Source organism: Bemisia tabaci, chromosome 1, assembly GCF_918797505.1.
Source record: "Bemisia tabaci chromosome 1, PGI_BMITA_v3".
Taxonomy (NCBI): domain Eukaryota; kingdom Metazoa; phylum Arthropoda; class Insecta; order Hemiptera; family Aleyrodidae; genus Bemisia; species Bemisia tabaci.
Window position 1 is genome coordinate 50,168,546 of NC_092793.1, and position 17,914 is coordinate 50,186,459.

The 17,914-nt window shown below is 42.2% G+C and overlaps 1 protein-coding gene across 2 annotated transcripts in view; it reads left to right on the plus strand.

Moving 5' to 3' along the window:
* The window catches only part of LOC109039472 (uncharacterized), a 303,868-nt gene that overhangs the window by 270,237 nt on the left and 15,717 nt on the right, over positions 1-17,914 (plus strand). For both annotated transcript variants that reach the window (XM_019054955.2, XM_019054956.2), the window contains one exon: positions 6,322-6,378. In XM_019054955.2, the coding sequence (XP_018910500.2) occupies positions 6,322-6,378 (57 nt within the window). The remainder of the gene's footprint in view (positions 1-6,321; positions 6,379-17,914) is intronic.

A 17,914-nucleotide genomic window follows, 5' to 3' on the forward strand; every position in this document is an offset into this window, starting at 1 on the left:
GGTTCGGGTCACACAGCTGAAGTACTCCGGTACATACCGAAGTGCCTCGATGTCTGACCCGAACTTCGGCAGCTTGACCTCAAGTTTTCGGATGCGTGATCAGAAAACTTCAGAGATCCATATGACCTCAACTTCGGGTCCCATGCGCGAAGTTTTTTTCTCCGTGACCGTTTGTCTTTCTTTCTTTTTGTCTTTCTTCCTCCGCGTTTCAGAATTTCCAACCGGGATTAATTCCAGGCGCTTCAGCTAAAATCAAAGGCAATGACTTCGGACACAAGACGGAAAGAGGTCGCTGATGCAACATTTTCGCGAGCAATGTGACGGCGTGGTCAAGGCAGCCCACATTTGACCCCCACCTTTCTGTTTTCTGTTCCGTCTTTATTTTCCCGTCCGCTTTTTTGTCCTCTCCAAATGACTCCCTGAATCTTCGGTCTCTGCCAAAATGGGTGTCATGATCCTGCCAAAACTATTTCATCTCCAATGCTCGCACGGAGACGAAACACTCGAGTTTTGCGCTGTGGGACACTTCGAAGCCTAGACCGACCATGGAATCTAAGGACTCAAAAAAATCCTTAATAGAGAAAAATTATTTAAGAAAAGAAAAACAATTGATTTAAGTTTAATATGATTCATCAATGAAATTATATTGTATATGTACAAAATTAGCAGTGGCAATTTTAAAATATAACGATCCTGAAACGTCCTTTCCTAGTTAAGCAACACATGTGTGTACTTGTGGCGTGTGATAATTATATCATGTAAAAGTAATATTCGTTTTGTGCCTGATGGACTTTCCCTTACCACTGACAAATATTCAGTTGGATTATTAATCAGATTTTCCTGCAAACGTATAGGGTTTCTATAATTGAAGTGCGATTGCGGAACTAATAAATTTCCCTCAAATAAAAGAGATAAAAAGTATATACCTGTTATGAACATTGTATTTACAATAATTATTGTGTAAATAATCACGATTAGAGGCATAGAAGAAGAGAGAGACTGTAGTGATAGAGAATATAAGAGTGGACGCGAAGATTTTAAAATAATGAGCCCAATATTTCCCAAAATCAAGGTATATACACCTTTTATGAACATTGTATTTACAATAATTATTGTGTGAATAATCACGATTAGAGGCACAGAGGAGGAGAGATATTATAGAGATAGAGAATATGAGCGTGGGAGCGAAGATCTTAAAATAATGAGCCCATAATATTTCCCAAAATCAAGGGTTATTGTGCCTAACAGAATAAATCGCTGAACAGAAAATCTGAGCATCCCTAAAAATTCATCCTTTGCCTTTTTTGAAGCGTCACGAAGTCGTGTCAGCGGAGCCTGGGCAACATGACGACAACTGGAAGGAGCAATTTGCTCGTGATCCGACAAAAATGACAGGTCTCCGGGCAGGACCCGGGTTTTTACTTAATCGCGAAGAATCAGGTTGTCAACACGCCAATGATTGATCACGCAATCCCTTTGCCGGGAATGATGAAGGGGCTCAGAGGCCCAAGTGAGGCAGGTTAGGTATGAAATCGCACAATTGCAACCCGGAGAAGGAGTGCGGATGTGCTGCACTACTTTACCCAGCGAAGTAATTTAGCCTTTAAAAGACCTCGTCGCGACGCGCCTTGTGCTTTAGAAGTTGACTTTCGCGTTGCCAAAGTCGCAGTTTTCTTTGCACCGTGCGAGTGGATTTTATACATCTTTGTAGAGTCATTCATTTTCTCCCAATTGAAGACTCCAACGGTCAAAAAAAATTTCAAGTACACTGGAAAAAAAAAAACACATTGGATCTAGAGTCCAGACTCTTGAAAATATTGACAAGAAAAACTACTCTTGATTCAATCAGATTTAAGCTTTAATCAAAAGAAAATCCGCTCAAATTAAGAGGCTTGGTTCTTGATTTAAGCTTAAATCTGATTGAATCAAGAGTATTTTTTCTTGTCGATGTTTTTGAGAGTCTGGACTCTAGATCCAATGTGTTTTTTTTCCAATGTATATGATCTTATGCGGTTTTTTTTTTTCGTTTTCAAGTAAATAGAAATAGTTTAAAAAGGGAAATTTTTAACAAATGGATTTGTCCATTATGAGCTACTTTCTGTCACCTGGAGGGTCAGTGGCGATTTTGCAAGTTGACAACACTGTTTTTCCTTCAGTTAAATCCTATAAAAATATCGATTTCAGGTGGCGCAAGCTGCCTCACCAAGAATCAATCATTTTTTTCCTATTTAAATGGAGGGAAAACAATGTTGCCAACTTTCAGGAACTGCCACTGTCCAGAGTTCATTTTGAAAGTAAATTTTCTTTGTTACCAATCACGTGTCCAATCTGTATAAGAAAGACTTCCATAAAAAGTGGATGTGCGGATTAGTTTAACCTTAATTTTTTAGCCCAGTTGGCTGGTACTGTCTCGGTTTCGCGCAAAAATGTCGATGCCTCTGTGTTTCATGAAGTATTTAGGTACGAGCGTATTGTTACAGCACCTTCATTTTTCGTGCTTGGATCACTAATTCACTATTGGCGTGTAAAAACACGTAATGCAAGAAGAAGTTGCCTAGAGGATGCGCTGGTATTTAAATAAATATTCAGGTATGGAAGAACAGCAAAAAACTACCATTTTCCGCGAAAGATCTTATTATCACCGGTTAAATGAGCTAAAAAAGGAAGGTGAACATTTTTCGTACATCTATGTTTTTGATGCAAACCTTACAGATTGGCCCTCGAGTGCTAAGGGAGAAAGTCTTCCAGGGAGAACAGCTCATCGATTGTTGAATCGATATCGAATGACCTTGATCGATATATAGCATTGTTAAGATAGGGATTTATCGATCGGAAGCATTCGATAGCGATTCAACAATCGACCGCAGGATATTTTCAAGCTCTGAGGAGAAAAGTGCCTTTAATGAGACAGGTCCTTTAGTTCCATATAGTTATGTAGGTGTCCCTGTGATCCCTTCACTCGCGAAACCCTTCGATGCCTCGTAGCTGTCGTAGATCATCCTCCTCGTTCTTGATGCGGCAACGATGGATGTTGTTGTTCGGGGAAACATCTTTTTAGCAGGCACCGACGCGCGCCGCCACCCCCCCTCCCCCCCGCCCCCTCTCGACTCGATGATGGATTAGTCCTTTTCATTGCGCTTTATACGCTCAGACGTTTAAACAACAATTAAATCTACTTATTACCCCTCTCGACTAGTGCAACTGTTATCGCGCTTGTTTAGACGTTAGCCCTTTCCTTTCGCTAATTCCCGCCCCGCCACCCCCGCCCCGCCCCGCCCCCGTCCGTTTCCGTGGCAACTCTCCTCTCTGCGATCTCGCCTCGGAAAATGTTCTCACAATCAGTTTCTTTTGTTCGGTGTCACTCTTTCCCCGCTCTTGCCGCTCGTGCAGAACCGTGGAACACGGGGCTTTCAGCTTTTGCCGTTACCTACCACTCGCACGTGGAGGATATCCCCCATTTTTTTCGTGTGTATCGATTAGCCTGTGTCACTATATCAAAACTAGCCATCAAAATATCAAGGTCAGGTGTTGTGATTGGCTTATTCGATGACTTGGACCAATCACAGCACTTGACCTTGACATTTTGATGGAGTATTTTGATGGTGTGACACAGGCTAATTGTCAAAGTTCGAAACCACGCATCTCCTTTTGTGATTTGAAAACTTCCTGTCGTACTTAATCATCTCGTCGAAAAACTAGTCAACGTAATTTCTTACATTTTTTTTATTTTTTATTTTTCTTCTCTACTTGTAGAATATTCCGTAAAAATTCAAGCTATTAAGTTGGCTTGTTGCTCTTTGAAAGAATGAAACATGAGTGGAAATTTTGAAACACCGCGATGAGGATACATGGTTCAGCACTGTGGCTATCGATATGATCTTGATACATGGCGGTTACGTCGTGGTCTCCAGAATTCACGTCAACAGAATAAGAGAGAAAAAAAAATCGATTTTTGTATACTTTGAGAGCCAAATTAACGTAATTGCACCATCAAATTGAAAACCTAGGCCTAAGAAGAATGCGGTTACCAGCAGAGGCAATATATCTTACAGATCTTGCACTAACATTCTAAGCAATGTAATCGGCCGAGGCTAAAGTTAAGTTTAAAGGTCAAAGCTACTATTTGCCCAGTGATAATTGACGAACAACTTGCTGAGCAACAAAATTGCAAAATAATTGCTGCATGCGCAACTCTTTGGTTATCAACCATCCTTCGGCGAATCTGAGCGTTGACCCCCAAAGTAACTTTGAATTGTGATTTTTGACAGTTCCGAATGACTGCCAGAATCGTTCGCAAAATAAAGCAGAGCTTACATTCCATTATACTCTAATTGACGATTAATGATGGAACTTACATTAATAAAGCACCGTGCATGCATGCCTTTTCTTATGTTTTAACTCGCTCGCCTTTTTTCGCCTATTGTAACTGCGCGTCATTTTCTTCCTCTTTTTTTCACCCACTCTTTTGAAGTCGAACTGAAACTAGTTTTACAAAACGTCCCTTATTTTCTTTTCAATCTTTTCAGGCGCACAGCTGTCTCCTTGCTGGAACAAACGTTCCTCCTTCCTTCTATTTTTATTGCCTCGTCGTGTTTTCCTTTCTTTTCCAACTGAAAATCAGTTAAATCACGAGTTATTCCCTCCGCTAGCTTCAACTCACAGTTTAGCTGCCCCCGCTCTTGAATCTTCTTTCCTCCCCTTCCCACTATTTTCGGGCGAAGTTTTCACCCTCGTCGACGGCGCAACACGTTGAGTTATGGCTCAAGTCCTGACCATCGGTCTTCAGGCGCGTCGATTTAAGAGCATATTTGTAAGCGCTCCAGAGTTAAGAAAGTTAATTTGATGACGGTAGTTAGTACTACGAGGCGTACGTGGTGAACTATTTATTATCATGAAAAGTCGGAAAGGGCCATTAAGCCCCACTGGTGCGGTGGTGCGACCGTAGCGCCCTCTTTCGGCAGGTTGCCCTAACGATCCCCGCTCGCTGAAAGCCAAAACGCGTGCGTTTTTGTCGGCGGAAGGAGTCATGGGCCAGGTGTAACGAGGATATGGGTAATTTCTGCTGCAAGCGACACCTGCCGGCCGGCGAGCTTGACTAATCAGCTCAACTTTATCAGTGTTCCCTGAAATCGCGGTGAAAACTCGAGTGCTCGATCGCGCCGAGAACCCCAAGTGAGAGAGACAGCAACACGCGCTGTGAATTTTTAGGAGCAATCTTCGTTTTCAGGCAACTGGCGTGGCAGGACTCACGTAGGCAGGGTAAGGGAATGAGATAAAAAAGCAAGGAAACAATTTAAGGCATCTTGAGATAAAGTGCTAAAGTTTCCAGTTCTCTTTTTTTGCAACGTCGAAGGCAGAGAGGTTAGCCCAGTTGTCAACAAGTCTGGCTTCAAGTCCTGGGCTTGAATCCCGGAAGTGGCTATAAAGTTTCACGGAATTTTCAAGTAGATCTGAAGAAATCGACTCCATCCGGCAGTGATCCCTGTTAATTTTGAAAGCGAAGGGCATGAATGTGCAATCCCTGGTATCTGCGGACACTAAATAGCATCCTAGGTGCTGGTGCCTGTAGGACCTAGCGGAATAGAAGTCAAAGTAAACAACAGTCAAGAGAGGAAAAAATATCCGAAAATTCTTTGCTAAGCAACCATATTTTCAAATGATATCCTTCAATAATATTGGATGACTTCGCGGGGAAGTTTTTTTTTTTTTTAATTTCCAAGTATTCCCTCTGTAATTCTAAAAGCTTTATATGTATGTCAGACCAAAACTGCAATTATAGACGCTCTCGCATTTTCTTAGCCCTTCAGTATTATTCTGCTCATTATTGATTGATTAGCAACCCTGTTTTGATCAAATGATAAATCAACTGCATGGAACATGTATGAAACGTATGAGCAGGAATGAAATCCGGACGCATGTTGCAGAGAAATAAACTTCGGTTATAAGGATTGACCATATGAAACACCAAAGTTGTTGATCCCGGTAACTAAAGTTTCTAGCTCTAGGAACTGAATTTCAGCTCAGATGGCCGAAATCTTTCGTAAAGTCTTTCGTAAAATCTTTCTTTTCGCTTCTTTCGTATCTTCGTAACATACGAGGCTTACTGGTCAGCGAAAGCTTCGGCTAACTGAGGAAGTTCGGTCCCCATGACTGAAAAATTTAGTTACCTCGACTGAAAACTTTAGATTTTAATTTGAACCGAAGGTCTTTCTCCATGATGTATTAAGACATCCATTTGGGACTTTTTCAAAAAAGTTTAGCAATCTGATTTTTTTTTGTTTTGATGATGATGATTCATTCTGTTCTATTGTTTGTTTGCAGTTAAAACTTCAGGAAGCGATGAAGAAAAAAGAGCGTTTCGACCGAGAACACGAAGAGGTAATTTTCTCACTCCTTCTTATATACATCCTTATTTTATGTTCCCATTGGTGTATGTACCTGAATTTTTGAAATTTTCACTAAAAGTAATTGGGAATGTCCATATTATCCAACAAATTATTATTGCGTGTAATCAGAGTCGTCCCTCAGTCGAAGGATCGTAACTGAAATGCACAGGGTTGCAAAATAATCAACGGCAAATTGTATGTTTACCAGACAACTGTTGGTCGTCTCTAACTGAAAATTGCCCTGATTTTTCCTCAGACTACACGCCGAAATCAGAAAAATATGAACGAAAACTGCACAGTCGTAGCCCTCTGAAAATTGATTTGTTCGGATCAAAACAACGTTGAAATGCATGCAGTTATGATCCCTCGTCTCAGGAACGATGCAACGGAAGACATTATACAATTTGGAACCACAATGTTGGGCTCATCTGTAAAAACACTCAACTGCATAGGGAAACTAATGATACATACGTTGTTTATGAACTGAGCCGGTTATTGTAGTTCCTCTCGACGTGTAGCGCGTAATCCGTCGGAGAGTAATCTTTCATTGGACTCGAAGCCGAGGATGCATTAATCCACCCGCAGAAACATCTCCCCGGAGATAATTTCCGCTCCAACGTCGCGCGTCCTCCTTTCTCCCTCATGTAACTCGCCCTGATTCAGTTTCCGGGTTCAGCCGCCCCCCCCCCCTCCTTCGATCTGGACGCCACGGACAGGTTGGGCGGACGAAACGCAGCCTCCGGCGAGAAACACGGCTTATCCGATTAGCGATGATACTGTGGTCATCCGGGGGAGGGGACAGGGATTCCTAGGATGCTGCCCACGAAGATTCGCTCTGATTTGCCGTCCCCTCGCTGAAATCGATCAGATGTTAAAGAGGCGATAGTGCTGAAGCTCGACTCGCACCGAAACTTCAGATTCAACGATGACTTCGAAGATCGAGCATGTTTTCTTGATTGTGTCACCTGAAAATGGAGTTCTTGTATGTTTCAGGAATTTGCATATGAAGTACCTCTTCACGTAAAATTTCGTGAAAAATACGACGGTTTTCTCTGAGATCCACTCCCAAGCTCGAGAAAGCTCTTCAAGTTGATGCTATGTTGGAAGAGATATCTCACACTACGTCGAGAGTCCACTTCTATACCTAGTCAAACTCTTCATGCACAGATCGGGAGAGAATACATCAGCAGGGTTGCCGTTGTTCCAACTTTGGAGTCCCCAAACAAAGTGGCAACCCTGCTAATGTACTATGTCTGGAGAAATTGACCAGATACAGAGGTGGGCTCTCAACGTAGCGTGGGATATTACTTCGATTACGGCCGCAACTTCGAGAACTTTTTTTGAGCCTAGGTATTAATTTTAGAGAAAACTAGTGGCACCATCGTTTTTCTCGCAAAATTATCATGAGACTAAGTAATTATACCGCGATTTCCGAACACTTGCAAGATGCAAGAACTTCATCGTCGCTCGTGTTTTTCAGATACATAATCCTGTTTTTTTAGTAACATATTTTTCGTTCAAATTCGGTTAGGATTTCCCGGGCTCAAATCGATTTCGATGAGACGTTCAGGCGATAGCGCTGGGGTCCACCTCGTGTCTGAATTGCTGCCGAATTTGCTGCCCTTGTTGAAGTTTTTCAGGAAAATAGTGCTCCGTCTGATCAACCAGAAAGGTTAAGGCGTTTGGGGTTTTTTTTTTTTTTTAATTTTGTTTATTAATTTAAATATGCTTGTATGCAAGCACACCAATTTTTCATATTCTCTTTCTCTGGCCCTCTGTAAGCATCTCGAGCTCTAATGATACGATTATCACAGAGTCAGCATCGCCGTCAAGTACTAATGGACAGCTGCCTATTGCATGTACGCATGGTAGTATCGGAAGTGCTTGCAGGCGCACCTTCCTTTCATTGTCTTGAGAATCAAACAGCTGCTCACGAGTCACGACTGCGATCTTCCCGCCGGAAAATTCCCTTCAGAATTATGTGTGGAAAAGAGGGGCCAACTGCCTTGGCGTGCTACGCCAAATGCCGTCCTAGCATCTTTACCGTTCTGAAGAAAAACGCCGTATGATCTTTCAAATGGTGCCAAAATTCCCTCGATAAAAAAAAAAAAAAAAAAAAAAAAAAAAAAAAAAAAAAAATCATCCCCGAGAACAGTCATATTTTCTCCTAAATTTTGCAGATGAAAATGCTCAAGTTTATTATTCTAATCGGTCTCGGAGCTCGGGAACCGATCATAAGAGAGTTAGGTTGGGTTAAGTTAGGTCACGCAACTAAACTAACGCTCCGGCAAGGCTGGAAGTATCACTCGAATTGAAGGCGCTTCAATGTTTAATTTGTACACACATTATTTCTACAACTTTGACCAAGAGAACTTGCTAGGCTCTTAATCTCCATCAGCACACTTTAGTCCATCCGGGAAACTGCAGGAAATCCACTTTCGCAGGAAATTCGTATGTTAGCAAAGTGAATTTAGCAACGTCTGAATGCTGATACGATATTCTTCCCTTTAACACGGCGGTAATGAGGACAGCAATGATCTGCCTCCCGCCTTAATGTAGCGTAAGGCGGGTGAGTCGTCTGACTGTCTGCCGCGTCAGATTGGAATAAGGCGGGTTTCCTCCCGAAATGAGCTTAATGCGTTTTAAATGGTGACTCGGTTCTCACTTCTCCGTCTGTGCACGCATGCCGCCCCCTCCGTCTCCCCGCCCCGTGCTCGGTGAAAACGGTCTGATTATAATTCCGGCAGCTCCTTTGCACTTGTTTTCTCGTAGCCTCCCTTGATATCGGTTTAATGGCTCCCGTCTCCCCGGCAGTCCCTGACGTAAGAGCGTATCTCTATTTCCACATTAGCTTCGGAAAACATGGAGTAATACGGAGAACAGTGCTCACGTGAAAATCGAGATACGTCCTTACGTCAGAGGAGCCCCGAAGTAAGTAGTAACACACGCTCGCACGTTACGGACGTGGCGGGAAGAACTGTGACGTTCTGCGGTCGAGCGTAGTTTTCACCTCCCGTGGAATGCGCTTTATAGTGTCCGAAGCTTTCTGTCCTCGATCTCTCGATGGTAATAGCTTAGGGCGTAGATTATACTTTAAACCTCCCCTAATTCTAACGTTACATTGAATAAACCCCCTGAAGAAATGAGCTTTTCAATGAGTAACTATGAATACAGTCCACATGTGTTTCTCGAAGTAGCGAAAACTGCGCCTTTAATCGCTTTGTCCTCCAAGCCTCTCGAATTAGGAACATATTTTCCCAGGATTTCTAAAAAATCCGGAAAATTAGCCTAATAATTTTTCAGAATACCTTACAAATCCGGAAAATTGGGAAAATCTTCTTTCAAGAATACTCAGAAATTCGAAGGAGGATATTTGCCCTGCTCCCCACATGCGGTTCATTTCCATTGTCACAGTGAAAAATGACGAGGGCATTTTTCGGCGATTTATCGCGTGCTGATTTATCCAGTGTCACTGTTAAAATCTCCGAAGGTAAGCCCCCGGATCCCTTTCTAGTCGCTCGGTCCCTTTTTCGAGAGGATGAGGTGGGGGGGGGGGGGGGGCGGCAGCTTACTCTTCGTTTCGACGTAAATGCCCGGTTTCCGAGCTCGGAAAGGTCGCTGGCGGCGGCTCAGCCCAGGCCGCGGGGCCTTTCGCAGATGCGCTCCGGAGTTGGGGATTTATTCGAATAAAAAAAATAAATAAACAGCGAGGCACGGCGAAGGTGACGGAACATTTAAGTAATTCTAATTTCAGCAAATGGTTTTTAGGCCGCGTTGCTCTGTCGCGACATAGTCCACTCCGACTTCACATAGCAGGGTGTCTACAAGTCCGGAAATAGTGCTGATTTTTTAAGGACGGTCCGGAAGTACTTAAAAAAGTGCGGAAATTCCGCAAGAAGGTCCGGAATTTTACTCACTGTTTTGTCATTTTTGTCGCATTCGAGCGAGAAATGCAAATTTTTGAAATTTTTCGAATCTCGTCAAATGGAGGTACTGAAGAAGTACGGAATTTTTCTGTTGAGGAGGTACTGAATTTCTTGGGAATGTGCTTGAAAAGCACTGTAAAAGTTCTGATTTTTGGCCAGCCTGTTTTAGTAGACACCCTGCATAGAAAAATCATCATATCTGGGTCAAAAATCAACGTTTTTCCACGTTTAACAACTTTGAATTACAGTCTTTTTTACGCTAAATCTTACGTAAAAAAAAATTGCAACAGCCTGTACTGTTTCAAAGTTATAAGCATCCAAAAATTTGGACTTTGACCCCCCGCTCTCTCCCTGGGGGTTTAGGGCAAAAAACCGACTATTTTTGGGCTTCCCAGATGATCCTTTAGCAGCCCGTGAAATATGGCACGATTCCCCGGGGGGCCAAAAACGCCGATTTTGAATAGTGTCCTTTTGCCTGAAATCGATTCTAGAGCGTCAAAAAAGGGAGGCCAACTTTTTAAACGCCCCCAAATCGACCAATTTCACCTGAGTTATCGCAGTCAAAAACAGGTCTAAAATCATCAACGCAACATCATCGCGTTGCGTCGCATTGCCGTTCATATTGGCGAGATAAAGAGCCTTCAATCGGTCGGGTATGCTTCCCCCAAACGAGCTCTTCGAATGAGCGGTATCTCATCCGATGCCATCTTCAACGTTGTGAGACGGTTTGGCAAAACGTCACAGTTCCGCTCTACTCCATCCTCGTGAATTGTCGCAAAAGCTCGATTATATGCCCATGCAACTCTTAAGGGTTAAAACCCTAGGGTGCTCCAGTAGTACCCAGCCAAAACTGTAGGAACTTGTTGTTCGGGCCAAAGTAAGACATCCTCCTCTGAAGTTCTTCCCTAAAGTGCATTTCTGCAGTCGTTAGTGCGGCAATCTTCCAAAAATTTTCGAGAAAATCATCGTTGGGCTTAATTTCGTATCTTGTCAAGGCTGATAGACATGGGTACAACTTTTTGTGATCACTTGCTCGAACAGGAAAAAGTGGACAGTTGAACAAGTCTGACCACTTGGCATCAAAGCACAAAGACGTAATAATGAAATGTAAAACTTTTCTTTTGCATTTTTACAGGCTTAAGACTGTGTCATGTTCACAATAATTAGGCGTTTTCTTTTATTTTTTTTGGGGGGGGGGGGGTTTGGTTTGGGAAAGGAGAGGTAAAATTTTCTTAGGGCGTAATGAGATCAGGATCAGGGGAATAAACCTAGCCTAACCCAACTTATAGCGTCTTCAAAAAAGGAAATAACTTTGGGATTCGATAGCGTCTTATCAATGAGGTATTCGATCATCACTCATGGCATCTTCCCTCTGCTACTTTAGTGCTGGTATTTCTTTACAAGAAAATAAATAATTACGCGTATTGGTGCAAATTTCTCCTTCCTCAAAGAATAGAACATTATTGCATATGTCCTGTAGCGATATTTTGCTACTCATAATGTCCTCGCATCGCTCTGACTGACGAAGTCGGAGAACTCTGTAGTAGAAGAAAAAGAGACAGTAAATGAAAAACAAAAGAACTGAGTCGCGGAGTAAAATCCGAAAGCTGTATTAAAGAAGGCGACTACTTTTTCGCAGAGTCATAGTTTCTAAATAATCTCATTCCGCGGCGCGGCGACGATAATAGAAGTATTAAATGGAACAAAATTTAAATTTACTACGTATTTACGACTCGGGCTCGAGGGTAGGCCTCGGCTGATGCGTGGGATGGCTTGGTCGACGGTTCTTCGGTCGGTGCTAGTTACATTATTCAAAACTTTTTCGCGCGACCCCGTGTAAAAGTTAGTTTTAGTTGCGGTTAATTTTCGTCGAAAGAGAGCTCGCGGAATAATCGTAAATTCGAATAAGTGTAATGAAAGAACCGGTGTAAGAGTTTTATGACCTCCCGCCCTCGTGCGTTTCGGTTTCTGCCCTCGCCCGCCAGCCACCCTATCATGTTTAAGCGGGGTTGCCGAATCCCGGTCAAAATGACCCTTTTAAGGTGATTCGATGGACGCCATATTTTATGTCAAAACGACATGCGATATATCTTATCGATTGGTTCCATTTTTTCAGCTACCAGTCATTTTGCTCGAATTTTGAGATCTCAATTCTGTTGTCAGGAGACTAAATGAATTCACTTTCCAATAATTTTGACAAACACATTCAACGTAATATAAGCGTGTTTTTTTTAGAGAGAATATATTGCATTCGAATGCAGTTTCGAAATCAGTATAGAATGCTATATTTTTCCGCTAAAAAAACCACCTCTTTATTACGTTGAATTTGTTTGTCAAAATTGGTAAGTGAATACTATGGTCTTCTGACAACAGAAGTGCAATCTCAAAATTCGAGAAAAATGAAAATTAGCTGGGAAAATGGAACTAATTGATGCGATATATCGCATGTCGTTCTGACACAAAATGTAGGATTCGGTGAGGTTCGCCCTCGAGAAAGTCAGCATTTGTAAAAAGCTAAGGATAATAATAAGTCTTGATGAAAGTTCCTCGCTTCTGTATTTGATTGCATGATTTATTAGTACAGCACGTGAATATTAATAAAGAAAAAGATAAGAAGGATTAATTTGAATAATATACATAAGTAAGCAACGATGTATAGAATTAATTTATTAATAGAATAATATACATTATTAGGCAGAGAGGTATACAATTAATTTATTAATATTTAAGTTCTGATTAAAAGTACAGAATTATGATGATTACTGACTTAACCACCAAATGCTGTATTATAGCTTAGTCGATTTTACCCTTAATTTTATTGTTGAAACCGCAAAGAAATCGCACTGAGGAGATTGATGCGGAAACCACCAATGGCGTGGTGTGCTTTGCAATATATCGATTGATCTACCATTTAAACCCATGGAAAGGGATCGAGAAACAGGGTGTTCGCAACGAACTCTTAATAATCGCCTCTTTACCGTACTTCAAGTGGAGAAATATTGATTGATCATTCACGCCTCGCCACCGGAAACCATCCCTGCATTCAGCTAAAATCACTAACTTACACAAGCGCACTGGAAAAAAAACACATTAGATCTAGAGTTTAGACTCTTAAAAACATCGACAAGAAAAAGGACTCTTGATTCAATCAGATCTAAGCTTAAATCAAGAACCAAGCCTCTTAATTTGAGCGGATTTCCCTTTGACTTAAGCTTAAATCTGATTGAATCAAGAGTCCTTTTTCTTGTCAATGTTTTCAAGAGTCTGGACTCTAAATCCAACGTGTCTTTTTTTTTCCAGTGCGACTTTTCCCTTGGCTTGAGCATTTCTTCTTCCTGATTTGAGAGAAATTCCTTATTGGTGACGAATTCAAGAATATCTCTGCCCAAATTAGGTCACTTTTTTTCAGCGTGGAGGAAAGGGCGGGACATCTGTTGCGCGAAATAAAACAAAGCAAGGCGCAGCACCAACGCCTCGTTCAAATCGAAAGCCGTGGATTCTCCCGGAGAATCAGTTGTGGTTATGGGTACAGACAGCGAATCCGAATTTTCTGAGATGAGAGGGAGAGAAGGCGAATTTAAGGCGCGCGGAAATATCAAGCGGGGGAGACGGGCAACGGGCAACCTAATACATATTTACGGCCTATAAAGCTGTTTAAATGCTCCTCTAAGAACACTTCCTGCGGGGGAGTTTTATTGCACCCTCCCCGCGCCCGATGTAAGCTCCGGCTCCTACACCCGCTATACACCGCCGTGCGGCTTAAAGTATCAATTTTTATACGTCTGTTGCCTTCTCACCCTCAGCTCCGGGTCGCAACCCACAGCGGACGCTTGCTGATCTCGGGAACTCTTTCAAACGGCGAGAGCGGTGCCTAACCTGACATAACATAACTTACTTACCTCCGTTGCTTTGTTTCGAAATGTCCGCTCCTACTTTATTTGTTCCGAGAGAAATAAGCCAACTTTATGGCTTGAAATTTAAACGGAGTACTCTGCTAATTAAAACAGGCATGTCTGAGTAGCGATTTTAGGACATGTCCTCTACGGAACAACCTCTTTCTTTTCTTTTTCTTAATTATTCAATTTCTAAAAAAGAGAATCTACCCGTTCGATAGTTGATCCCCTTTTTGTAGATGTTTGAATAATAGGAATGAAAAACCTTTTCTTTTTCGTAATTTTTCAATTTCTAAAAAAGGGAATCTCCCCGTTCAATAGTTGGTCCCCTTTTTGTAGATTTTGAAAAGACTGTAAAGTATTCTGCCTGTTTCTAAAATGCTTCTGTTAAGTTTTACTCGAAGTTTCGTAAAAATCGTCCTTTTTATGACGCTATATTAAGGACCTCCTCATACAACATCTTTTAATAACAGTGAAAACCATGTGGGGTGCTGGGACCTCCTCAGAGACAAGAGACCCTCCTATAGTATCTTGGCCATGGTGGAAGCTTTTACTTCGGTACTTCAGCATTCTACTGTTGACTTACCAACATGGTTGATTTTCAACAACGTGTTGGCAGTTTTGTTTTGCAAACAAGCCGAAAATGGCCGAAGTTAGAGAAACTTGTTTGGCTCATGACGTCACCCGAAGCTGTATCCACCATGTAGATAGGTCAACAGCCGAAATTAGGGTGATGACTGTTGCTCCCTTATAATTGTCTAAAAGGAATTGTTGAATCCCCGAAAGTGAAAGCTTCCACCTGTCGCCAAGAGGCCAGTGGTGGGTTTCTTGTCTCTGGACCTCCCCGAGGCAAAGCTGATTTCGGTCCTAAATATTGTTCACATACGGAGACTCATCTACCCAATGTTAGCAAGTGTTAAAGGACGTGAAAGGTGTCGTCATCGTATCAACGCCAGCTGCACGCGGATGAACATTCGGCGCGGCGTAGGGCCGACCGCAGCCATAACCTAGCGCATTACACTCGTTTAATCCAATCAGGTGTCCGCACCAGTCACCGACTAAAACCACAGCCAAACGAATCGAACACGCGTCAAATCCGCATCGCCAAACTTCCCCCGCGGCCGCACGCCAAATTCAACGCTCCCGCCGCAATCTCGCTGTTTTATCGCCGCACGACTGGCGGCGTGCTACCAGAATGAAACGTGCACTGACGGCGCAATGCTTGAAGTATTCCCGTAGGTTTGTAGGCGCCAATGTGCGTTTTGAGCTGGCAGCACGCCGGCCGCGCCTTGTGACAGACCGATGCGATGGCTCAACCCGATGTTTCACACTAGCCATTTAGAAGTCATTGATCAAAAACTTTGAAGTGATAGGAAGAATAGAAATATACTGAGCATAGAATAGAAGCTGGTTTTAAACAATTACTTGGGGGCGTTAAAAAAGGTAATGATTAGTGTAAGGTAAAAATGTAAAATGTCTCTCAAGGGCACAAGATGGTAAGTAAGGGTGGTATTTTTCATCATTCAATCTGAAGCCGAGACCGACAGTTTCTTTTCACCAATTTACAATTAATAGAGAAAGGAACAAGTATCCGCATTAACCCTGAATATGTGTATCGCACACCAGGTCCCGAAAGTAAAAGCCTCCACCGACTAAGGTAACAATGGAGGGTCTCTTGTTTCTGTTTTCGAATCCGGATGAATCAGAAGAAGACGGGGAATTTGGAAATTTTGGAAATAGGGGAAGTTAGAAAAAGTTAAGAGAAGTTAAATCATTCTAGAATAAAAAGATATGATGGAAATTCCGACTCAGTATGTTCTTTTTATTGGATATAACCCGCCTAGCCTCCATGAACCAACTGTTTCTAGAATGCAGATGTGAAGAAGTCGACTACCTTCGCTGGCATTCTACTTCCAAATAAATTAATAAAGAAAAATCCCATACCAAAATGTCACCTGGGAGTCTGAGTCATATATTCATTCCCTTATTGATCGCAAATATACAAGCTTCTACCTCTGAGAAGACTCCGTTCAAAGGAGCAATGGAAGTAGTGAGTTTGCGACACGCTCGTGTGCATAAATTCATCGCTCCGCCGGCTAGAGGACGCAAATGCAGTTCAAGATGAGCCCTGTCGCCCTCACATCTCCGTGTTCCCGAGGGCTCAAGATAAACACGGAGTTGCGCTCTTTTATCGGACGAGGCACGAAATCTCCCGATGCGAAGCGAGCGGTTCAAAAAGTTTCCGCAGAGTTTCTTTGCTTACCGTTCAAGCGGAACTGACTTACCGCGTGAGAGCAACTTGGAACATGAGATGAACCCACGCAAAACTAGGCATCTAATAAATCGGAAAGTGTGGCTCTCAATACTCCTCCAACGCCACCGCAACGAATAACGCTGTCGGGGTGTGTAAGGAAAAACGCCCCACCAAGTCTTGCCGAGTTTCTTTCGATAAAAGATTTATTTGTAAGAAAAGTCGACAATATTTTGAATTGACATTTTTAGTCGCGTTGCATTAATTTGCTAGTGAAATTCTTTGCAAATTCGACGAAAAAACACCCGCAAGTTCTCTTGGAAATTTTTGTTTTATCTAAAGAACTTCGGCAACTTCGAATCTTCATATAAAGTTTTTCCTCAGAACCGCAGAGCGCCCTTTGAATAAAACAAGGGAAAAACACCGTGATCGCTATCAGATTTCTTCTGATAACATATTTATTTTTGAGGAAAGTCACGATTATCTTGCCTCGAAATTTGCAGATGCATCAAATTAAATTGCGGGTCAACTTCTCCGTAGATTTCACCGATTTTCACCAATTTTGTTACAAGAAATTTGGCAACGTTGAATGTTCATGCGGCATTTTCCGTAGCACGATAGAACGCCCTTGGAATTCAACTCGGGTCTCATCAAAAAATCCCCATTAATCTGCCGCTATTCGTAATTTTCTCCTCCGCGTCTTCTCGTCACGCTCAGATCCAATCGGGAGCGAGGCCTGAATAATCGATTATCGATATTTCTCCATTTGAAGCTGCGGTAAGCAATCGATTATTTAGGCGTTCGCTGCAGACACCCTGTTTATCGATCCTTTTTATAGGTTTTAATGGTAGATTAATCGATTTATCGCAAAATATGCCACGCCACTGATCGGGAGGGGTCGTTTTCAATATATTTAAAGATGTGACTGATGAAGCAGTTGAGTAGCATTTTGAGACAAACCGATTGTCAAGTTGAAAAATGACAGGGGAGCTTATGGCACTAATGAATTTAGAATTCGAGTATTTTGATGAGAAATGAGTGCCTTTTAGTCTTGAACTGTTATATATATACATACATACAACTGTTCTTGAAATAAAATAAATAAAACATGAGCAGAATTAGCTACCAACTTCGCAACAGAGACACGCCTTTACCGATGTCAGTCATCGTCATTTTAGTATACCCTAAAGTGATGATACAATATTGTATAATCTCACTTTAATAACCCTCTTTAGTATTAGCACCTTAGTCCAAAATAGCGTGATTTTGCACGCAAAATGATCTATAAATTACTCAGCTTTGAACTCTTCTTTACCCCGCGTAATGCGACCGAACCGTAACGTAGACACCCACCTACTCATGGACAAGGGCCCTTAGGCTTAGAGGCTAACGATGTTTACGGAGAGCCCTAGAGGGCGAATAAAGCCCAAACCAGTGCAACGTAAATGGCGCCAGAGT